The 23,621-nt window shown below is 53.3% G+C and overlaps 1 protein-coding gene across 4 annotated transcripts in view; it reads right to left on the bottom strand.

Annotated features, from left to right (window-relative positions):
* LTBP2 (latent transforming growth factor beta binding protein 2) overlaps positions 1-23,621 on the bottom strand; it is a 100,333-nt gene that overhangs the window by 22,959 nt on the left and 53,753 nt on the right. For 3 of the 4 annotated variants that reach the window (XM_068542704.1, XM_068542723.1, XM_068542729.1), the window contains exons 9-17: positions 12,459-12,533; positions 9,372-9,494; positions 7,605-7,769; positions 7,131-7,346; positions 5,966-5,985; positions 4,700-4,739; positions 3,677-3,787; positions 1,424-1,552; positions 581-709 (exon numbers count right to left, since the gene is read on the bottom strand). In XM_068542704.1, coding sequence (XP_068398805.1) covers positions 581-709; positions 1,424-1,552; positions 3,677-3,787; positions 4,700-4,739; positions 5,966-5,985; positions 7,131-7,346; positions 7,605-7,769; positions 9,372-9,494; positions 12,459-12,533 — 1,008 coding nt within the window. The remainder of the gene's footprint in view (positions 1-580; positions 710-1,423; positions 1,553-3,676; positions 3,788-4,699; positions 4,740-5,965; positions 5,986-7,130; positions 7,347-7,604; positions 7,770-9,371; positions 9,495-12,458; positions 12,534-23,621) is intronic. The other variant, XM_068542714.1, reaches the window with a different exon arrangement.

Genomic DNA, 23,621 nt, shown 5'->3' with positions numbered 1-23,621 from the left:
ATTCTCTGTAGTTCATAAAAAAGTATGTGGAGTGTTTCGTATGCGGTATAAATGCCGCATATTAAAGGGCCTTTGTTGGAAGCATCTTTGTCCAGCAGCTCCATGCAGAGCTTCCCAGGGAAGCTTAAAGCCTTGCAGGCATTTCCCAGCAAAGGCAAGCCTGCTCCTAAGGCTGCCCGGAGTCCCAGTTGGTGTCCTCATGCGTCACCCTCTTTATCCAATAGGAAAGAAGCCCCTTGTCACCCAAGATTTGGGGACCTGGTTTTTCGTCTTCATCTCCAGCCATGTCCCCAGACCCCTCACACTCTTGGCTCCCGTCACAGTTCCTTGGAGCGTTGGTGAATGTTGCTGCCTTTCAGGTTCCTACTCTTCCATCTGGTCTCAGCGACCTCAGCCTCAGTGCAGGGTCTGCTTCCTCCCAGGTCCAGGTTAGAGCCCTGGTCTTGGTTCCTGCGGCCCCCGTACTCCCCACACTCTGCAGCTCTGTCATTGGGTGCTGTGAATGCCTGGATCCTCTTCCACCCCAACACTACCTGTGGGGTCCTGTGCCCTTCCCAGGGGCAAAGGTGGCTCACCTTACCTTGGCATTCCTGTGTGGCCCCCGAGGTGGCCAGCGTGTAGCCAGGGTAGCAGAAGCAGGAGTAGGAGCCCACGTGGTTGACACAGCGCCCCCTTCCCTTGCAGGGGTCCCTCAGACACTCATCGTCATCTGAGCGGAGGGAGGTGAGAAGGACAGTCAGGGCGGCCTTCCTTCGGGCACCTGCCAGCAACCTGCCATGCTAAGGACTGGACAGGGAATGGAGCTGTGGGGCAAGGAGGGGATGAGGGAGCAGAGGAGGCTGAGGAGTTGAAAAATCTCTAAGGCTGAGGGCCATGAAGTAGGTTCATTGGGCCCATTCAAGAACAAAGGGCCTGGGGCAGTGGCCCCGCACCTCCTCCCTGCCCCGTGTCCCCCTCCCCCAGTGGCCCGGTGATAACTTCCTTTCTCCTTCAAGGCACAGTGGATGTGTCTCCCTTGTATAAAAATATTGGGGGAGTGGATTAGGCCCACACTGGATGATTTATGTGTTGTGCCTCCGAACCTCTCCCCCATGGATGGCCGTGGCTTCAGTCTGCTATGCAGACAGCAAGATGGCCAGTTTGAGGGGTGGGCTGATCTCAGAGCTGAAGGCTCCAAGTACCAGTCAGGGGACCCTGGGGTGGCTTCCCATTCTCCTGAAGTCCTGGGGACTCATCAGATGGTGCTCCCAGAGACCGACCTCCCCAAGGTTAAGGTTAGCTTTGTCCATAGGGATTGCTCTCCTCAGTCCATCCACCACACAGCACTGCTCGGACTTTCGGCTGCCTGGACTCTGGACTGTCCTCCAGCCCTGCCTCCACCCACCCCAGCCACTGAGTGAGCCCAGGCTGCCCACGTGGATACCTGCACAGTAGGCCTGGCTGGGGTGCAGCCGGTAGCCAGGGCTGCAGATGCATCTGTATCCATCAGGGAGGTTCACACAGGTTCCCGGGCCACAGATGTTGGTGGCTCCAGCAGCACATCTGTCAATGCCTGTGGATGACGGAGCAAAGCAGAGGTTATGGTGGGGTGCGGATGGGTGAAGGCAGTGGAGTGGGGTGGGGGCAGGGCACACGGCCCTCAGAGGACCACAGAAGCCTCACCCCAGCCTTAGCTGGGCCCTCCCACATCCACGTATAGCATGGCCTGTGTAAGAACCCACGGCACCTCCTCCCAGGGCCCTGAGCCCTACCAGGATGGAGCTTGCAGCACTGCATCCCTCTGACCGAGACCTAGGGGGTTCCAGTAACCTGTGTCCCGTGTCCCAGCAAAGGGGCTCCCCTGCTGAGGCCTCCAGCCTGACCTCACCCTGAATACGGGGACAGCTCTCATCCACAGCGAGTGCTTCCCTTCCCTGGCAACTCCTGACCAGTTTTTCCTAGGCAGACAGACAGATCTGGTGAGGGGGGTCTTGGGACAACTGCCAGGGGAAGAGGGGAGAGGTGGGCACGGGCTAACTGAGCAGGGCCTTGAGTGCCACGTTGACACAGGCTTGTAAGCAAGGGGGTCATGGGAGGTGGGGTGTGATCAGAACTGTCTCAGAAAGACCACGCATCTTGCATGTCATCTTGTTCAGAAAGGCAGCAAGATGGCAGATGGACTGGGGTGGGAGGGGAGGCACAGAGGGCCCCTAGAAACCTGTTGAAATGAATTAAACAAGGACTGCCTTGGGTGGTGGTAATGGGTAAAAATGGGAGATGGAAACTGAATTCAGAAACAGTTTGGAGACTTGCCAGGACTCAGGGCTGAGGCTGCATAGAGAGCAAGAGATTATAGCTCTTTTCAACTGCGTCCGTAATACCAGAAAAGTACCTGGCACTTAAAACGTGCTGAATGAACAAATGACTGAATGAATGAGTGATGCTTTCGCTCCAGGTCTCAGCCGGAAGCCCACACACCCAGGCTCCCAGCCCTGCCCCACAGCACTGAGGGAACCCCAGAGACCCAAGGAAATGGGTCAGGATGTGGCCTGTAGTGGTGCACAGCGGGGCTTCACAGCGTTTGCTAAATTGGACTGAATTGAATGTGCACACCCGCCTGTTTGTCGGGCTACCCTGCCCCTGGCCTGGCTCCAAGTTTGTGTCAGCCTGGGGGCTCAGGAGGACCTCCAGCCAGGTTCTAAATGTCCTCCCAGAGGGGTGAGGTTGGGGGATGGCAAGGGGGAAGGGGGATCAGGAGAAAGTCTATAGATAGTGGGAGGGATTCTGTCCCCACATCTCTGAATCCCCAGCTGAGCCCCTTAACCCAGCTCATCTTGCCTGCCGAGCAGAGGGGGGTCCGAGGGCACTCCTTGGAGCAGCGCACTGAGCCCAGAGAAGAGAGGTCCTGGGAGAGGGCAGCAGGGACGCCCTGGTTCAGGCCTAGGAAGGCCAAGCTCCCAGCCCCTCCCACACTCTCTGGACTGTTCCACCAACCTGCAGGGTCTCTCCCTCTACTGGAGGAGATCTGGAAATAACCCTCACCCCAAGGTGACCTCAGTCTATGAGGTTACAAGCAGCAAGGCCCTGATGAGGACATTCATGGGGGCACACACACGAGCACACACACGTGAGCACACACGTGAGCAGGGAACAGGTGCAGCAACACTGGCCCTGCTTCTCTTGGACCAAGTCCCCAGACAACGAGCTTTTGAGGAGGGCGCATTCCAGAGCAAGGTGGATGTGTGGGGGATCTCCCCCATACCACCCCCCAACCACTGCCGTGGCCAGAGCCTGGGGAACGCAGGCTCCAGGGCAGCTAAACAACTTTGAGAAATAGAACCATTTTCCTTCCCTAAAGTTGGCCCTCCCTGTGGGCAGGAGGCTGCCCACCGCCGGGGTACTCAGCTGACTCAGGGTCAACAGCCTGGAAGAGCCAGGCTCCCGGAGGTCCCACGTGCTCGCCTTCCTTGAGAAGGCCCCGTGGATTCTTCTGGAAGGCACCCCTTCTCTTTCTCCTGCCTGGCTTGACCGGTGCTCCAGACGGGACTCCCCGGATCACTAGGGGCACCCTGTGCTCTCTGCGGAACGTGGCCGGGGCCGCTGACCCCGGCGGGAGTTCACTGGACACTGTGCATCTGGTGGGAGAGCCCTGGAGTTGGCTCTGGCCGCCCACACCTCATGGGGCAGCTGCAGGTACCTGACGGGGCCGGGGTCACCAGCACATCGGTGGGGGCGGTCACTTGCTCTTCTTCCCGGGCCTCTGGGCTCCCCTGTCCAGGCAGTGGCGGCGTTGTTCCTATGGCATCTCCTGCGGAGGGGAGAGGGGTGGGGGGAGCGAGTGGGCCTCAGCCCCTTGGCTGCCCACTTTCCCACCCCCTGGACAACATCCCCTCCAGAGGTGCACTGCCCTTCCCTCCTCCCTGCCCTCCGGTCCATCTGGCTCTGAGAACCAGGGGTGGAGCCTAGGGCGGGTCATCCCCCCTGCCTCTTAGTCTCCTGAAATTTAACCTGGCCCCAAACAGAGTCAGAGAATCTGAGAGCCCTGACGGGGCTCAGAGCACATCTGGTCTCCCCGCTCCACTCCGCAGGGAAGGAGGTGGAGGCTCGTGGGAATGGCCACTTGTCCAAGGCCGCTGGCTTGTTGGGAATGGAGCCGAAGCCCGGGTCTCCTTACTCCTACTTCAGCACTCTCCTTCTGTCTGCAGAGTTCTTTACAGTTTACAGAGCTCTGCCTCGACCACCAGTGTCTCATCTGCCTTAAGAGGCAGGCATTAGTGTCCACGTCATAGTAGAGGAAGCTGAAGCTGACTTCTGAACAGTGCCCTGTCCCCAGCCCCAGGGACCGGCAAGCTGGGCTCTGTGCAGCTCTAACCATTGCCTGAGGGAAGACAGGCTGGGGGCAGGGCTCTGGGTACCTGACCCGCCCCTGCTTCAGCCAGCCCTTCCTCTTTGGTCTTGTTTATTTGCCGAGCGGCACCATGAAGGGCAGACAGAGTTCTGTGGCTGGGGAGGCATTTGTAAGGCATCGCGGTGCCTTTCACTGACTTATAACACCTTCGGTATACAGAGCTCCCAGGAAAAGTGTTCACACGTCACATCATCCACAGCCTCATCTGATTTGAGCCTGTGCACCAGCTCCCGTGTACTATCTCCACTCCTAGATTAAGGTCTCTCCTTCCCTCCCTTTGTTTGCTGGGCACCACTAGGAGGAGGCACTCACCTGGGACCCAGGCAGATAGCTGGGTAACACTGGTTGTGACCTGCACAGAAATGGGAGGAGGTCACTGGTGGCTTCCCTGTCACCTCCATGATGTGCTTCCTTCCTCCACACTCACCCCTGCCTCCAGGCTCCCCGTCCAACTAACTCCCTCGTTCAGTCTTTCATTCATTCCAGGTGTTGATGAGTTCTTACTACACCCTTGCATTCTGCTAGGCACTTTATGTCTACTGTCTTAATGAATCTTCTCAACTATCCTCCGGTAGAAGGCTGTGATGATCAAATGAGCCGATGTACGTAATGGGCCAGCTCAGTGTTACAGCAACAAATATCGTATCAGTGCTATGATCTCCACATCTCAGATAGAGCAACAGAAGCTTTAGAGGTTAACCAGTCCACCGAGGGTCACAGGGCCAGTGTGGTGAAGCTGGGACCCCAGGCCACACCTGGCGTCCCTCACCATAGCCCACAGACAGAAGTAGATGAGCTGTGGGGAGCAGGGGAAAGAAAAATGGGCAGGGGATGGCAGAGGGCCAGGAGCGTGGCTGGGGCTGTGAGGACACGGAAGAACTTTGGTCTGGGAGGACAATGCATGGTTCTCCAGGGAGAGAAGAAGCTCCCTGGGGAAACAATATTTGGGGAGAGTCAGGGATGCAGGTTGGAGGGGCAAGGGATAGGGTAGGGATTGGCAGACTGATGAGGGAAGAAGAAGCTTCACTCTTCTGGAATGTTTTTCTAGGAGGACACTCAGTTCTTTACAGGGAAATCCTGGGCTCAGGAGACGGGGTGGGATCCCCCTTTCTCAATGAAGTGGTTTGAGGCTATTCACAGCTCTGCTTCTACTTCCCCACGAGCCACTCACAGAGGAGACCTGAGACCTTAAGCAAGTCAGGCTCAGAAAGTGCTGAATCCGGAATTAATCTGGAACCAGTTCTAGACCTCATCTGCTGTGGTGAAAGCCTGAGTGACAGCCAGGACTAACAGGACACGTTCCTACTTCCTTTCTGAAGGGGGCCCCAGAACTTCCCGAATGAGAGTACTTGCACAGCAGCTGCTGGAAAAACAGGAGCTGTTGTTATTACTTCCTTTAGGGTAAAACTGGGTCTTTGGATCAACTCTCCCACCGTGGCTTCTCTGCAAGTAAAATCCTACATACACTCCATCTTTCTCCCCTCCCTCCCTCACGGGATGCTGTCCTGCGGCCTCAGTGCTACCGGGTCCTGCTCTCTGCCACCCTTGCCCGACTTGCTGGTGGGAGGACTCGCTTACCTGGCCAGCCTGAGAGTCACCTGGGAAGGAAAGGTGAGAGCGTGAGCTCAGGGAGGAGAGTCTGGCTGCCTTCTCCCTCCCACCCATGGCCAGGGCTGGTTCAGTCCGTGACCTCCTGACTTTGTCCCCAGCAGGCTCAGTGGTAGAGAGAGCTCAGACTCTTCTTATCTGCTTCTGCCCCTGCCACCCTTCTGGCACTGGCCAGCCCAGATCCCAGAATCCCAGGTCTGGAAGGCCTACAAAGTGGTCAGTTGGTGAGAGGAAACCTCCGGGGTTCCTTTGATGCCCCCGGTGACAGGAGTCCCACCCGCTCCGGGCCAGTCCACCCCATGGGTGGACTGCCACCCCGTCCTCACTGTAACCCTCCTTGCACTGCCACCTCCTCTGTCCCAACCACATCGGGTCACTCCGCCCCTTCCCCAGGCTACAAGCCAGGGCAACAGTTCTAGGAAGGGGAGGAGTTGCTCCTGGCCTGGCCAGTGTCTGGTTACCATGATGACTGGGGCTCTGCCTGACTTCCGTGTCTGTCTGTTTGGTTACCATGATGACTGGGGCTCTGCCTGACTTCCGTGTCTGTTTGTTCCCAATTCCTGGAGCACTTTGGCCATCACTTAGCTCTCCTGGTCCTAATACGTCCTTGACCTCCTGCACTCTGTGCTACCAGTAACCCGGGCTTGCCTTCTGGTACCTGCCAGGGGTGCCTCGAGCCCAGTCTCTTTCCAGCCCCATGCCTCCTGGGCCCAAGGCAATTGAGCTGGAGCCAGTGCTCTGACTCTAAGGCCACGGGAGGGGATCTAAAGCCCCCAGATTCCCCAGGATCCACCTGCCGACTCTTCAGGCTTGGCAGCAAGCACCAGCCCCAGAAGCTGCATGGCCGGGGGCAAGGGATGGAAAGGCCTGGTCAGCTGGAGTGGAGGATGCGGTGGACCTCTCCCACCCCCACCAGCAGCTCCCTGGGACATGGGTACCTCTTGATCCTATATGGGAGAAAGAGGAGGTAAGGCCATGTCATCAGGCCAGGCCATGAGAGCAGGTTCCCAGGGCTGTGCTGCTACTCTGAACTCTGGAGCCCCAGAGATGGAATGCCGTGGGTCCAGTGGCTCTTTGAGGTGCTGTAACCCGAGGGGAGGGGGAGTCTCTCAGGCATCTTCCCCAACCCAGATACCTTTGTCAGGGATGGTCCCGGCCTCCAGCCAGGTGCCGGTGGCCTCCCGGAGTGGTTGCCTCTCTGCTGGCCTGGGCAGGGTCCCATTGCCCTTCCGCCCCTGCTCCCTCGAGGGCCTGGTCAGTTCCTCTTGCTCGGCTTTCCTCATGGACAGACGGATGTCTGAGCTTGAGTAGGTGTAGCCGTGGCCGGCAGGGCAGATCTCCCTGAAGGCCTCTGCAAGTTCAACAGTCAGAGCACAAGCTGAGGGACGCTGTTCCCGCAGGAACCCAGGGCCCTCCTTTTTCCTGCCTTTTGAGGGACAGGGCAATTGTGGCAGCAAGGAGGGAGGGGGCCCCAGGTTGGGTTAAGGAGTTGAACAGGAAGGAAAATTAAGAGTCTTCTGGCCTGACGTTAGGTCAGGTAGGGGAAACTGGCCACTGGCTTGGAGGAAGCCCTTCGGTGGCTGGGGCTGAGATGGGGACAGAGGGTTACCTGTGCCAGGCAGGGGGCACTTCTCACACTTGCTGCCCCAGGCTTTGCCCACTCGGCTGCAGCAGCATATCTGCTTGGTGATCCGCTGGGCCAAAGGCAGGGTGCAGGTGTCAGGCCCCAGCAACCGGTAGCACAGCCCCTGCTGCATGGAGACGGCCTTGTCCGCTGCAACAGACACGGCAGGTGGGGATGGGCAGGTGGCCAGCAGGAGGGGAAAGGCAGTGGGTGGAGGAGTGGCCGGCCACGTGTGTTCAGATTGGCTTGGCCTGCATCTCAATGTAGAAGTTGGGGCCCTGAAAATGCTCACAGAACATTAGGAAGAGTAGCTGCAGGAATGCTTTTAGCACCTCCTCATGTTATCTGTTTGACTCTCACCCTCATGTGGGGAAGCTGAGAGCAGGAAATGCGGATGTGTCTGCTTGTCTCCAGATTCTGAGTCTATATGTGTTTACAAAAGCCCATCCTGGGGAGCACGAGGGAGGAGCGGTGTGCTCTGAGGGCCACAGTCTCCCTGGGGAGACGAGACGAGGTGAGAACCACAGGCCTGATGGGGAGCTTTGAGGTCCAGGCCCTGTCTTGGTCGTCTTTGCAGCCCAGGCACCCTGGGCAATGTCTGGTGCATGTAGATACTCAGTAAATGCTCGCTAGATTGATGGCTGGCCGGCTGGATCCATGAATCAAAATCCCGTGGACTACAGTGAGCGTGAGCCACGCTGGGTTTAGAAAATAACAACACCAAGGGCCATCTCTGCCTCCCTGCACGAAGGGTCTCTTTCCAGAACTAATAAATAAGTCACCATGAACTCTTCCTGAGAGTGGCCAGCTGGGTTCTCCCCATTCTGGGTTCCCTCGTTCTCTGCTGTCCCTTTAAGGCTCTTACTATCTAAGGCTCTTACTATCTCCTTGCCCTGGGATGCTGGGTCCAGTCTTTCCCTCACGAGGGAGGTGCTGGAGTCAGTTCATCTCGTGGCCTCCCCAGACCCAGTACCTGGCGGTTCACAGACTGAGGGCTTGGCCGGCCACAGGGAACTCTGCTGAGCCTTGGGCGGCCCACCTGACCTGGGTGGTTACTTTGCAGAGGCCAGTCGGGACTGGTTTTATTCAGTACTGGTCAGGCCTCCCTGGTCTGGCTGTGCTGTCAGCTCTGCCATGGGGAGTGGCGGGTGGAGGGGGGCACTGCCAGCCTGGGCCTCTCCCAGCTGGAAACCACAGAGGCCACTGGAAACAGCTGTCTGGGTATTCACACATGCACACACATGGACACGATGTTGATACTACTAGTGACACGTACGCGCTCATGGACACACGGGGACCGCAGGATTAAGGAAAGGCCCCGGGGCCGGCAGCAGTGCCGCTCCTGCTATGGGCAGGCTCCTTAAGAAAGGTCTGCAGTGAAAGGACCAGGCTGCTAAGCGCAGGCACTGGAAGAGGCAGCCACAGCTCAGCAGGGGCAACACACATCCTCCCAAAGCAGATGAGGCAACAGATGGGACAGTAATGATGAGAGAAAAAGCAGAGGAGGTAGAAAATCCCAAACTGCAAAGCCCTCAAAGAAATGCCTAAAGAAAACAGAGAAGCAGTGACTGTCTCCGTCCCAGCAGGACGGGGCATCAGGTTTGGTACTTGGGACCCAGTTCCAGGTGAAGGAGCAGCCCCTGGACCCTGCGATAGGGTCTAGGGGCATTTCTGCTCTCAGTCTGGCCCATGGACCTTGAGGGTTCTATCTCGCCTCAGAGCGTCCCCACCCTGGGTCCCGCCTGCACTCACACACACAGCGACTCCTGGACGGATCCAGCAGGAGGCCAGGTCTGCAGGTGCACAGGTAGCTGCCCCTGGTGTTCACGCACTCCGAGTCCTCGCACAGGCCCAGGGTCAGGCACTCGTTGATATCTGCAGGGTTGGCGGAGATGACCAAGCGCCCCCCGACCCAGGCCTGATGGAGGGGAGGGGTCGGGGAAGAGTTCTCCTATGATTCTCCAAATAGAAGGACAGCAATAAGAGAGCTGCCGTTTACTAAGTGTGATCCCTCTCTCCGGGCCTCAGTTTCTCATTTGTAAAGTGGGGATAATAATAGTAACGATGATGTAGTCCTGTTAGGGGGATAAAATGAGATAAAAATTGTGAATCGCTGGGTCCAGGAACTGGTAATAATGGTCATAATATTAAGAGCTAATGTTTATTGAGTACCTCGTGTCAAGTAGTATGCCATGTGGTTTGCATATGATACCTTATTTAATTCTCACAGTTTTATCAAGTAGGTCCACACGGCCTCATTTTATAAGTGAGGAAACTGAGGCTCCAGGAGTAACTTGCCCAAAGTCACTCAACTAGTAAGCGGCATCCTGGGAAGTAACAGGGGGAGTAGATGAGGGGAGAGTTTGAGTTGGAGGGTGGAGAACAGGCTGCCCAATCCCTCCTATTCACTCTTCCTTGAGAGACCCTGAAGCATCTCTGCGGGACCCAAGATCCAGGGACCATGTCCACAGTGAGAAGCTGCAGGATGGAGAGACACCGGCAAGGAAGAGGAGGCGGGAGGATGGAGGCAGGGGCTGGGAGGTGTCGCAGAGTTTTAAGAGGGCAGGGGAAATCACAATGCTCACACTCTGAGCTCCAAGAAGTCAGGGGCCCTCTTAGCGATGGCACCTTTGCTGATGATGGCGAGCATGGAAGATTTGTGATGGCCACCCACATCCAGTGCCAGGAGATGACACATGGCAGCCCACTGTCATCAGAGCCACCTGCTGATTCACAGGCTTTGGGGAAATTGGCACTGAGTACAGGAATAAAGGGCCTGAAGGATGACTCAGCTTGGGCACCAAGGGGAACTACTGCTTAGCAGGATGTTCTATTGGGAGGGAGAGCTGGGAAGGGGAACTGATCTGTTTGCCTCCAGTCTATGGCCAGAGTGATGTCTAAACACAAATCTGACTTGCTTCCTGTCTGCTTGAGAAGCTTCTGGGCTCCCCATCACCTCCTAGAGGGAGCTTCTAAACCCTCACGTGGTATCCAATGCCCTCCACCATTTTCCAAAAGACTGCGGGTGGGCCGGTGGCTCTGATGAGACCCTGGGATGCCCTTGTTATCTCCTGTGGGTGCACTGGCTGTACTCCAGCCAGCCCAAACTGCTCCTTTGCTCATACTGGTCCCTCGGCCTGGAATGCCCACATCCCCTTTTAGCTGGCCAACTCTATTCATTTTTTAAGTCTAGGTCAGGTATCACCTGAAACCTTCCCTGATCCTCCAGTCTGGGAAGGGGTCCCACCGTAGGATCCCAAAGCACCCAGTGCCTCTTTCTCTCGAGAGCACTTCTCTCATAGTGTGTAATTGTTAAGGTATCTGTCTTCACCTGGGGCAGCGGCTGTGTCTTATCCATCACTGTGAACTAACACCTAGCACAGTGTATGCAGCTCATAGCAATACCCCAAAATTAGCCTGTGGAAGTAGGAGAGAAGGATGGAGAGAGGAGGGATGGTGCCTGCAGGTGCAGAGATGAGCGGGTCCCATCCCAGACAGGGAGACCACAGCTACAGACATGGGAAGGGGGAGGTTTCAGGGGCAGGGCCTCCTGGGGAGGGCGCCTTGGCATCCTGAATCCTGTGGGCTTGGTGGAGGGAGGACAGAGAGCACAGTCGAGATCCTGGGAATAATTTTAACACTGCACACTGGGAAACCTGCCAGGCAGAGAGGCCACTGAGGACAGTTTAGATATGAGCAGCCCCACTGCGCTCTCTAAGGGCAAAAATACCAACTTCTCTCCACGCCACTGTCCGTGAGGTCCTTGCCTCATTGTCCTGGAGGGAGGCTAAGCCTGGGCTAGGCTGGGTCAGAGGCCTGCCCTTTTGCCTGGTCCAAGCACCTGTTCTTATCCATGGGCCAGAAATCCCCACAGGCAGATAGCTCAGCCACCCCAGACCCCTCTCTCCTGAAGCCTCCAGGGGGAGGGGACCTAGGAGACCATCTGAGTGAATCCCCTGTCTCTAACCTAGCTTCAACCAAAGCGAACTGTACAGACAGCGATTTGTCCAGTTCCCAAAGCTCTCCAAAGGGGCAGCTGCCTCAACCCCAGCAGCCTCCCACTGGCTGGAAGGCCCAGCTCATATCTCACCTATTGCCAGGTCCACAGCCAGCAAGGGATCCCTGCTCAGAGCCATGGCTGAGCCCCCCCTTCCTACTCTTCTGTCCCCAGGTGCCCCTGGGCCTTGCCCCTCTCTGGGGGCCTCTACTGCAGAGCACCTGGGCCTCAGCTGGCCTTACAGAGCCTACCAGCCAGGCCAGCAAGGCCAAGGACTGTGCTTTATGGTCCCCCTCCCCCACTCCCCCTCCATCCCCTCCACCTGTGCCCTCCCCACTCCCGGCTGCGGGAAGGAGGCCTGAGCAGCTGAGGTGCTTTGCTGGGAAGAGTCCATAGTGGTCCCCACCAACTCAGGCTGACGTGATCTCCCACCCTGGAGTCAAAAGTCTTCCCATTCCAGGGAGAACAGCCCAGGAGGTGAGTGGATATGCGGGGACTGTGGGGCACCTTGAGATACAGCACAACACAGCCCTACAGAAGCACACACCCACATCTGGGTGGGGGTGGGTAGAGATGGGGCGGAGGGGAGGGCTTGGCTCCCAGGCCCTTTCTCAGCTTGCTCTATCACTATCCTCTGACTTCCTTGGGCCCCTGGAAGCAGCAGCCCCCATAGCTCCCCCAAGCTGGTGCTTAGAGGTGCCCAATGGAGACCACTCAGACAGTGGCAGCTGCTCCTTCTATCATGGGGGTGATAGATAGAAGGGATGGGGGTGTCTCCCCGCATCACCAAGCCTCTAATATTTCTGCTCCCCAAGTCCAGCCCTTTTCCTGGTCATTCTTACCTTGGCAGTGAGTGAGGTTCAGTCTCTTGTACCCCTGGGGACACTCCAGCTGGCCATTTTCAATCACTGGCGAGGCTAAGGAGTGAGGATACAGACAGGTTTCACTGGAGGGCCCTTGGGCTCCTCTGTCACCCATGCTGGGAAGTGGGGTGCAGTCTGGAGGTCCAGCCCACTCTGCAGCTGTGAGGCCCCATCCCCCCAAGCCATTGACCTGGGTAGCTGCACCTCCTTAGCCGAAATCCCTTCCCTGGCTCTCACCAGGCTACTCTCAGCCCACCTTGCTATTACTAAAAATGATACCTGGTGACTATATATCTTATATAATAGTTATAATAATATAGTCATATAGTTATTAGATACAGAATATATTATATGATATCAATGTTATACAATATAACATGTGATTGAACAAATTTGTTTGTTTGTTTTTACTTTTTGTTTTTGAAGTAATTATGGATTTGCAGGAAATTGCAAAAAATAGTACAGTGAGGTCCTGTGCATCCATCACCTACTTTCTCCCAGTGGCTGCATCTTACACAACTCTAGTTGTTTTGTTAGTTTTTAAACATCTGAATATGACAATTCACAGTATGGTTCTAAGTTCAGTTTATTCTGATACTTGGTCTGAATGCCACCCTAGCTGACAAATTCCCCCGATCCTGGAAGAAGCTCACCGTCGATCGCACTTATAAATCCATGATATCCATTCACTCACATTCACCAACCATGGGATGCTGTTGTTGAAGTTTGGTTAGTAGATTTTCACGTTCCCTGAGGTCAGGTAGTTGTTTTTACAAATTCAAAAAGAGTTAGAAAATCCCAGTTCTTGAGTTTTTCAAGTAGGCAAGTGGAGAGGATTTACAGCAGCAAATCACAGGATGATGGAATTTTTTCCAAACATTCATTTTCAAAAGGCTCTGTCCCACCACAACTTCCTTGAAAAGCAGCCCTGCTTAAAGTTTATAACAAAACTGGGCAGTGGTCTGAGTCCAGATGGGCCAATAAGGCAATAACTGTCAGTATTTTGGTGCTGATACATGTCCTATCTTGATTTCACACCATTCCTCTTACTTTAAAGAGAGAGAGAGAGAGGAAGTGTGCTTAAAAACAAAAACAAACAAAGAAACAAAAACAAATGACATTCAGTAAAAACAGGGAAAACATCTCCACTACCTTGGAGGGACAGACTCGTATGTCAACCTCCAAAGAAGTGCTTTGAAGGTGTTTTTTTTTTTGAAGATTTGTTTTCTTGAAAAGCGCTAGCAGGTGGTATACTATTGACAGCTACCTGTGATCACAGAAAAAGGCAGCAAATGTGGAACACCCATCTTTTTGTTTAAAAAAAATGAAGAAGAACTGCTCTTTCAGTTTGATGATTCCTTTGCCAAGACATAGCCAGTAATTCTCAAGGGGCACATGCATTTCCACAGACACTATTCCAATATGAAGCTCCGTAAAGATACCTTTATACTTTAAAGGTCTTGTTTTATAAAGTTAACCGCATGATGACTTCCTGTGACAGCTTGTCTTCTCCCAGCTTTGACTTCTTTGTGGCAATACCTTGCCTATGAAGGGTACGGGGAGGGGACTTTCCATTTAGCATTCCCCAGCTCCATTGCCTTGCTGGTCCTAACGTCAGCCGCTGTACTTATAGAGTTATTGGGTAAACCTTATTTTTATTCAAGAAGTCATTTACTGTTGAGAATATAGGTCTTCTATCTTCTATATAGGTTCAAACTTTAGTGGTTTACGCAATAGATAGTTCTTCATATATTTTATTGCTGAAATAGATTCTTGCAAATACCAAGAGACATGTTAGTAATACCTATACCTTCATCCAGTTATACAGCAAAATGTGAGTGTCTCAGTGTTTTAAAATGTTTTATTTTTTTTTATTCTTTTTTTTTTTTTTGAACATTTACTTGTTTATTTATTTGGCTGCATTGGGTCTTAGTTGGGGCACATGGGATCTTCGTTGTCACGTGCGAGATATTCGTTGTGGCATGCAGGATCTTTAGTTGTGGCATTCATGTGGGATCCAGTTCCCCGACCAGGGATCGAACCTGGGCCCCCTGCATTGGAAGCAGAGTCTTAGCCACTGGGCCGCCAGGGAAGTTCCTAAAATGTTTTTCTAATCAAGATAGCTTTTACTCTATCATTAGCTGTTATCTCTGGGCACATTATACACTGAAGGCAAGGTCTGGTATTAACGATAGTAGATATAAGCTGTATTTTATATAGACTTCTATTTTTTTTTAAATTAATTAATTAATTAATTATTTTTGACTGTGTTGGGTCTTCGTTTCTGTGCGAGGGCTTTCTCTAGTTGTGGCAAGTGGGGGCCACTCTTCATCGCGGTGCGGGGGTCTCTCACTGTTGCGGCCTCTCTTGTTGTGGAGCACAAGCTCCAGACGCACAGGCTCAGTAGTTGTGGCTCACGGGCCTAGTTGCTCCACGGCATGTGGGATCTTCTCGGACCAAGGCTCAAACCCGTGTCCCCTGCATTGGCAGGCAGATTCTCAACCACTGCGCCATCAGGGAAGCCCTATATAGACTTCTTGATCATTTGACTCCTGGGGTCCATTTTGGGTCCCATCTGAGAGGTCATCATTATTTTTACCTTGGAATATGGCCGATTTATGTCAGAGGAGAAGTGTCAGCATTGCATTTTTAAAGGATTGCTTAGGATTATTCATATTATTTTATTTTATTTATTTATTTTTTAAAAGAGGATTTTTTAAAAATTAATTAATTAATTAATTAACTTTGGGCTGCGTTGGGTCTTCATTGCTGCGTGCGGGCTTTCTTTAGTTGTGGCGAGCAGGGGTTACTCTTCGTTGCGGTGTGCGGGCTTCTCACTGCGGCGGCTTCTCTCGTTGTGGAGCACAGGTTCCGGGTGCACAGCCTCAGTAGCTGTGGCTTGCTGGCTCTAGAGCGCAGGCTCAGTAGTTGTGGCGCACGGGCTTAGTTGCTCCGCGGCATGTGGGAGCTTTCCGGACCAGGGCTCAAACCCGTCTCCCCTGCATTGGCAGGCGGACTCTTAACCACTGAGCCACCAGGGAAGCCCCTCATATTATTTTAAATCCTGTTTCTCTGCAAGAATTTTTTAGAGTCATTTCTCCACTTGCTGAGAGCTGCTTTAGTTAAAACTAGACAACCTAACTGAAAAACCCCACAAACAGAGCATCGTCGTGCATTACACGTTGTGATACCAAAGACAAACATGAGGAGGTGCCGTGTTTCCCTGGAAGCCCCACACTTCCCTGAGGACACTTGCAACAGTCTGACATAGAGATCAAGTGAGGACATAAATTAGTAAAGTTTAATTTTTTTTTTAAGATTAAAGAACTGTAAATTGAAGTTGTAATTTTTTTTTTGCCACGGATGGTCTTCCCCAGGGTTTGCATGTTCTTCCACATGGGGACTGGGTTTCAGCCTAAAAGGCCGCTGTGTGGCGATAAGTGAGTATTCTGAAAATGCTGACATTGAGAAGTAGGTTGGGGTGAGGCCGGGAAATGTGAGCGCCTGGCCCGGGGCCTGGTGGCATGAACTGAAGACAGGGAGGAAGAAAGAAAGAGGGGAAGTTGTTTGGAGAAACTCAGAAAGCAAGCTGATTAGATGCAGGAGCAGAAGGTGGGAAGGAATATCTTGAGGCTGATGCCAGGGGCCGGGAGAACTGAGACAAGGGGACATCTGGACAGGCCTTCGGAGGCGTGAGGCCTTTGGTGCATATTGTCCTGTCTGTTTCTCATAATAACCCTGCAAGCAGGGGTCATTATTCCCTTTTAACAGGTTAGGAAGGAAGGTGAAGCTCAGAGGGGGCAGAGTCGGGGTTGCAACCAAGCTTCTGGCTGCGAAGGGCACATCCCTCCTGCACCCAGAGAGGAAGGGAGGGGGGAGCCAGGAGGCCAGGGCAGCAAGGTGGTGCCAGGAGGGAGGAGGTAGGCAGAAGGACCTTGCTTCTTTACGGAGCAGGAGAGGGGTGGCAGAGAGCTGGGTTCAGAGTAAGGCTGGGAACCAGCTGTGGCACCTGCAGGGTACCCCGAGCTGAGCAATGTGTGAACTGAGAAGAGCGGGGTTCATCCGTTAGTCTGGAAACATGCGCTTTTTCTAGAAAGTGATTTCCTCCTGAGAGGACTCTGCCTTCTCACTGGTCTGAAGAGAAATTGTTGGCTGGGCAGCCCTTGGTGAGGGCAGCCTTCTAGAGAGAAAGAAGTGTCAAAGCCAGCGTCCCTGGTGAGACGCCCATTTTTGCCAGCACCCCGCACCCCACCCGCCCCGAACCCTCAGCGCCCTTCCTCAAACCTCACAGAGGCCGCCTATAGGGGGCTGGGTCCCAGCTTCTGTAAGACCAAGTGCAGCAGCCAATCCAGAAAAATCTGCTTATATCTCTTTGGGGGAAAGAAAGTCGAAGTTGAGATGACCACATGGAAGGGAGAAACCTTGGCTTGGGGTGAGAACTCAGCACCCACCCACGGCTCTGGGTGAGATTTCGGCAGTGATGGGGGAGGGTGGGTATCACCAGGAGCACCTCTCAAGTGCTCCCACCACACGTAGGCCTTCCCTTGCTGTAGTGCTTAGCGGACTGTGCTGTGGCTGCCTGTTTGCTTGTCCATCTCCCCTGCTAGCGCATAAGCTCTGTGAGGACAGGGACCTTGCCTTCTTTGTCATTGCTATGTCTCTGGAGTCAAGCACAGCACACGGAATAGTATAGGCAATCAAAAGGGAATGAGTAATAATAGCAGACACTGAAATAGCTCATACTATGGGCTAGGTCCTATTATAAAGGCTTTACAGGTAATAACTTATTTAATCCTCATAACAGGCCTTGGAGATACTTACTAATATTATCCCCATTTTACAGATGAGCCGACTGAGGTACAGAGAGGTTAGGAAACATGCCCAAGGTCACCCAGCTGGTGGATTGAGCTGGGATTATGCGTCTGCTTCCAAAGGATAAATTCTGAACTATTCCTCTCTACTGCCTACAAATAAATAAATGAATGAACGAATTCATGACGAGCCTTAGGAGTTGTCTAGGCCAAGAATCTTAGGGTCCAGAGGCCGCAGGGAGATGCCTGCCCAGCAGGAAGCATATCACCCTTCCTGGGAACTCCTCCTCTCCCTTTTTTAAAACAAAGGATCAGGAGAGTGAGTGGGGAAAAAAAGGCAGGGACACGCAGAAGGAGGTCAGAAAAAGTAATCAGATGCTGGGCAAATGCTCCGTAATGTGTACAACCAAAGCATCATGTAGAATTGGTAAAGGAAATAGTGAAGAACCTGTACTCCTCCCATGGCCCCTCAGCCAGATCAAGGATAAATCAAGGGTCAGAGAGCAGAGGACTTGTGGATCTGGAAAAACAGAGTGGCTGATCTGGGATTCCTGTGGATGCTTCAAAGAGGCTCTTGGGAAGTGGTCTTGCAGCTTGGACTTTGACCTGAGGAGCCAAAGCAGCTCCTGAGGGGTCAGCTGGACTCAACCTCAACTCCAAGGAGCCCGAACGTCACCAAATGCCCGTGAAGCACGTAGGGCAGACGTGCATGACTTTCCTGGTCAGGAAACCTGGGCCATGCGGGCCTGGAGCTCAGGTCTTCTGGCCCCGGCCCCCGGCCCTGTCCACTCACTGCTGCACCTTGGTTGCTCACCGATGGGGAAGGAAGCAGAGGGTCCCCTGGCTGCAGCCTGCCCCCACCCTGCTGATTCTCACCCTTGGCTGCTGGAATTCCCAAGGAGGCCTCAACAAGAGCAAACTGATTGCTGGAGACAGTTTTGGCCCTGACTCCGAGACAGAGCTCGGGGAGGAGACAGTGGAGACATATGTCTGGCCACAGGGCTGTTTACGAGTCACGCTGATCTCAATCTGTGATGACAGATGGCTGCAGCAGGGAGATGTGGAGGGTCCCTTGCCACACACCCTTCTGCCCAGAGAACAGATACACACACACACACACACACACACTGGACGAGGCTAAGTTTGATGCACAGGGGCACGTGAGCAGGCTGGAGCTGAACACTTGATCTGCAAACTTCAGGTGGGTAAGCTGGAAAGAAACTTTGAATTCCCGGGAGCAGTGGAAAGAGTGTGGGTGCTGGGGCAGCCAGACTTGCATCTAATTCCTGGCTCCACTCTGACTAGCTGTGTGACCTGGGCACATTTCTTAACCTCCTTCAGTCTTAAATTTTTCACCTGTAGAAGTGCGGACAGAAACTCAGTTCGTGGGTTGTTGTGAGGATTAACTTTACTGAAACAACCAATGTCAGACTGAAACTAGCATAATGCCTGGCACAGTCCCTGTAGATGTTCCTCAAGCCTCCCTCCCTCCCTCCCTCCCTCTCTTCCTTCCTCCCTCCCTCCCTTCCTTCCTTTCTCCATCCCTCCCTCCCTCCCTCCCTCCCTTCCTTCCTTCCTTCCTTCCAGAAACACAGTTTCAGGGAAAGCAAGCTGGCCTGCTGCCCCTCACTGGCTGGAGAGACTTGGGCAAGTTACTCTCTGAGCCTTGGTTTTCTTATCAGCAAAATGGGGATGACTTTTCCTTTCTCAGAGGGTTATTGTGAACACTAAACAGGCATGCAAAACTCTGAGCATGATGCTTGTCACATATTGGTAATTATAATAATGTCCATTATTCCAGATTTTCCTCCTTGGTGAAGTCCTAATGGATCCCCCAATGATTGTGGAAATGCCACCCAAAGACAGGCTCTGACTGCTTCCTCGGGAGGCTCCGGAGCCAAAGTGGGTGTCTTGGTCACCATGAACAGTGAGGTGGAGACGGGTCTGGTCAGACCCCTGGCTCAGACAGGTGCCACTCCAGCCACCGCAACCCTATCCCTCCCCAGGGCTCTCCAGGCCAGAGATGCCACGTGTCAGTGACACCCCTGCTAGGGTAGGGAGGGTGCTAACTTGAGCTGAGGCACAATTCCCAGTAGGCTTCGAGTCCCTTGGAAGCTCTCAGAACAACCCCGAGCCAAAGAATCATGGCTTTTATCAGCCCAACAACTGGAATCCTGAAAATCTCATTTCTTTTGGGCAGGAGACTGGGCGTCTGACCCAGAGTTACAGAGAACAGGAGCTCCACCCCGGCACAGCTGTTCCCCCAGCCGGGGTCCTCTAGCTCAGCGAATGCCTAAGCCAAGAAGCAGAGGAAGGGGATTACAGAGCGATTAGAAGCAGGACTCTGGGGTCACATAGACCTGGAGTTTCAGGCCCAATTTCCTCATCTGTAAAACGAAGATAGTAACACCCACCTAGAGATGTTGTTAGGATGCAACGAAATGAGAACGAACTTAGCGTGGTGCTTGGTGCGTATTACATCCTCTGAATAAAGGGCCGCTAATGAGGACGTGATGAGAGCGAGGCTGCCGTGACTCGCCCCAGGGTTCTCTGCTCCAGCCTCCTCAGACATCACCTTCACATGCCCACTCTCCCCGGGGGCTGGCATCACAGACCTACACCTGGAACACTCCTTGTGGGCAAGGGCCATGGCAAAACCCAGCCAAACCAAGGCTTTCCTCCTATTGAGAGTTTCAAATAAATTTTCAGATATATATATAAACCTACATTCCCTCAAAAATCAATTTCCTTCCCCCACGCCTTCCACACACCTGTTCTTGGTAGGCATGCTCGTCGTGGCGGGGAGTTCAGTACTTCTGGAAACATCCCATTATATTGCTGGGCAGCTGCAGTTTTTAATAAGTTGTCCCTACTGCTCAGTTTCCAGTTGAGTTCTGCCTACTAGAAACATCCACACATCGGCTTTTGCCCACCCCCTGAAACCACACGGAACAAGCCTACCCACTTCCCCCCAACCCCTGGATGTTTCTTTCAACACATCTCTGTTAATACAGGCCTGTACTGCAGGTTGCTGCCCTGCCTGTCTGTTCAATCCAATCTTCTGGCAGGATGTTGTCCTTCATGTATACGCGGAATACAGTCCTGGGATGCACCCTCTTGACTGTAAAATCCTTGTCTAGCATCCTGATTTGTATTGTCTTCAGGTTGCCCAATGCCCCCCTCCTCAGAATGATTAGGGAGATCCTGGTCCCCTAAGAATCAGACACACTGTGGTTTGAATCCTAGTTCCCCTGTCCTACCTGTGTGACCTTGGACGAGTTCCTCAGCCCTCTCTGAGCTACATTTTTCTCCTCCGTCAAATGGGGATAAAGATCCTTAGCTTGCTGCTGGTTGTGACAATGAAATGAAATCATGTAGGTGCAAAGCACGGCATAGCGTAAAACTTCGGTACCTGGCAGCTATTATTGTTTTTAAGAGAGAAAGATGCAGAATTCCTTGAAGGGGAAGAGCAAGAGAATCAGCTCTCCCTGGAGACACAGGGAGGGGCCTGGATTCTGCGGTGAACTCATCCTACGCCGGGCAGTCGGAGAGATGGTCTCGTGGCAAACAGCCGCGACCCACCACTGCGGGCCGCGCGCCGTGTGCCAGCCCGGCCTGCCCCAGCAAAGGGGCCTTGGGGTTGACACAGCCAGTGCCAAGCCAGATGGGGCAGCGGCCAACTTTCCAGTCAACCCAGATGTCTGTCTTTCTAGGATGAAAACTCAAAAATGTGGCCTCAGTCAAAGTGGCTTTGGAGAGCTGTGTGCTCTCCAGACTCTGCAGAAGCTCTGAGCTGTGACTTTTGATAACTCCGCAGGGGTCAGGATGATGTGGCTCAGGCCAGGTCCTGGCAGGTCAGCTGCATCTGTCACTCAGAGTGAAGGGAGAAAGGTGGGGGGACCAGAGGCTGGCCTAGATTGACTCTCTGAGCCATTTCCCTGAGAAAGAAGGCACTGAGGAATTTTTCTGGAAGAAAAGGGACTTGTCTGTGCCATGTAACTGAGACTTCAAGGCAGTCCTTTCCCATGTCAGAAACAGCAGCACTCTGCAGGGACCTTCTTCAAGTCCTGTACAGCCTCAGAAGCCAAAGGTGATTTAGCGGAAGCCATGAAGTCACGTGGTTCTCCCCCCTCCCCCCCGCTGCTGGCTTCATTACTCCCCTCACACCCTGATCCTACTAGACCACCTTGTTGGGGATGACAAAGCCCTTCCCTGAGGGGCACAGCCTTATTTTATCAGAAGAGAAATAGAGGTTCAGAGGGGCAGAGCCACCAGGGCTGAGAATGTTCCAGAACTCAGGAGTACGCCTGTCTTGCTAACCATTCCCAAACCTACCCCAGCAGCTCGCCTTTTTTTCCAGAGTCTGGCGCAGTAGCTTGCCTGTCTTGCCTACTTAAAGAAACATTCCCCACCCCGGCCCCAGGCTTGGGCCTGTAGCTAGGTGTCTGGCACCTGTCAACACAAACAAGTTTCCCCAGCATCTTGCCCCTTCTCTCTACAATGCCCAGCTGCACTTTAATGCATTTTAAATGTTTACATTGCCCTTTGTAATTTCTTGCTCAGTGTGGGGAATGCCTAACATTCCAGGGTCTGCACCCTGGTGCCCAGCTTGCTGAAGTATGCTGCACACAGTGAGGGGTGGTGCTAGGAGGGGACAGGGAAGGGGTGGGGGGATGGGTGCTCAGCCTTGGGTGTGCTGTGCTCCAGGAAATGTTCTCACTCTCTCCATCTCACCTGCCTGTGCAATTTCCTTGGGTTGTTAAGCTCTTTCCCATCTCTTTGGCCCACTTTAATAATTCTATTTTTTAAAAATAAATTATTTATTTATTTAATTTTTGGCTGCATTGGGTCTTTGTAGCCCCGCGGGCTTTCTTTAGCTGTAGTGAGCAGGGCCTTCTCATTGCAGTGGCTTCCGTTGTTGTGGAACACGGGCTCTAGGTGCGCGGGCTCAGTAGTTGTGCCTCGTGGGCTCTAGAGCGCAGGCTCAGTAGTTGTGGTGCATGGGCTTAGTTGCTCCACGGCATGTGGGATCTTCCCGGACCGGGGCTTGAACCCATGTCCCCTGCATTGGCAGATGGATTCTTAACCACTGCACCACCAGGGAAGCCCTACTCTAATAATTCTTCAGACCTCATCCTGGATGTCACCTCTACAAGAAGCTTTCCCTGATCCACCAGTTTGGGGAAGGATCTCCTGCCCCTCAGTGTACAGATGTGCAGGTTGTGCACTGCACAAAAGCACCACATCTAACAGAATCATTGGCATCCTGGATTTGTCTAATTATAAAGACTATTTTGAACACGTGGAAGGGGCACCTTTCTCTAATTTGCACAAAGGTGGTCCCAGTTCTGCTGTCTGCGCCCCCCTCCGCCACCAGCCTGTAAGCTTGGAGAGGGGAGGCACTGTTTCTACCTTGTTCTCCACTGTTAAGGCCTACACACTATGGGTACTTCAAATGGGTACTTCATCGATGAAAATACTTGTTGGCTGAGTGGAGTGTGGGATATGGAAGTCTCAAGGGTGGGTCTGACCAGGAGGAAGAAAAGTGGTGAAAACACCTTTGGCCTGCAGGGGGAGATGCTGAGCAGCTCCACACACTCCTCCCAATGGGGCAGTGGGTCCAGTCTCTCTTCCCTTCTTGGAGGGATACTTCTAACAGTAATTATAACAGCTACCACTTACTGACCTAATGCTAAGTACAGGTGCCATCTCATTTACTCTCCACAGCTGCCTTACGAGGCTGGCACTATTACTGTCTCCATCTCACAGATGGGAGATGGGGCAGAGAGAGGTCAGCAGGCAGAGCTGGGGCTGGTACCAGCCATGTATTGGATGCTCAAGCCTGAAAGCTTAATACTACCCTTTGGTGCTTCACCAAAAAATTCTATCACACTGAGAAACTGTCCACATTTATTTTTAGTTTGGAGAATATGGTCACTGCTCCACAGCTGAGTCTGAAGTTAGGAACAGCCCTGCCACTCCCCACTTCGGGCTCTGGGCCAGGCCCCCCACAAAGCTGACTCACCAAGTTGACTTTTGACAGGCAAAAGAAACACATGCCAGGCCCAGACCCAAGCCCAGGAGTGAGACCTGCAAGAGGAAGACAGGCTGAGCGGGCAGGAGCCACACTCAGGCATAGGTACCTTGTCACCTGCCTCCCAACTTTAAGATCAATGCCTTTGAGAGTGGCATTTTGCTCACTCCTGAATTCTCAGTGCTCAGTATAGGCGAGGCACCTGGTGAGTATTTGCTGAATGAATGAATGAATATGTTAGGTTTTCCCACCACAAAAAAGAGGGCTGGGAGCTGAGTTTCCCATACCCCAAGGCCG

Source organism: Eschrichtius robustus, chromosome 1 (genome assembly GCF_028021215.1).
Source record: "Eschrichtius robustus isolate mEscRob2 chromosome 1, mEscRob2.pri, whole genome shotgun sequence".
NCBI lineage: Eukaryota > Metazoa > Chordata > Mammalia > Artiodactyla > Eschrichtiidae > Eschrichtius > Eschrichtius robustus.
The sequence above is the reverse complement of the archived record's forward strand: the minus strand, read 5'-3'. Positions and strand labels throughout refer to the sequence as shown.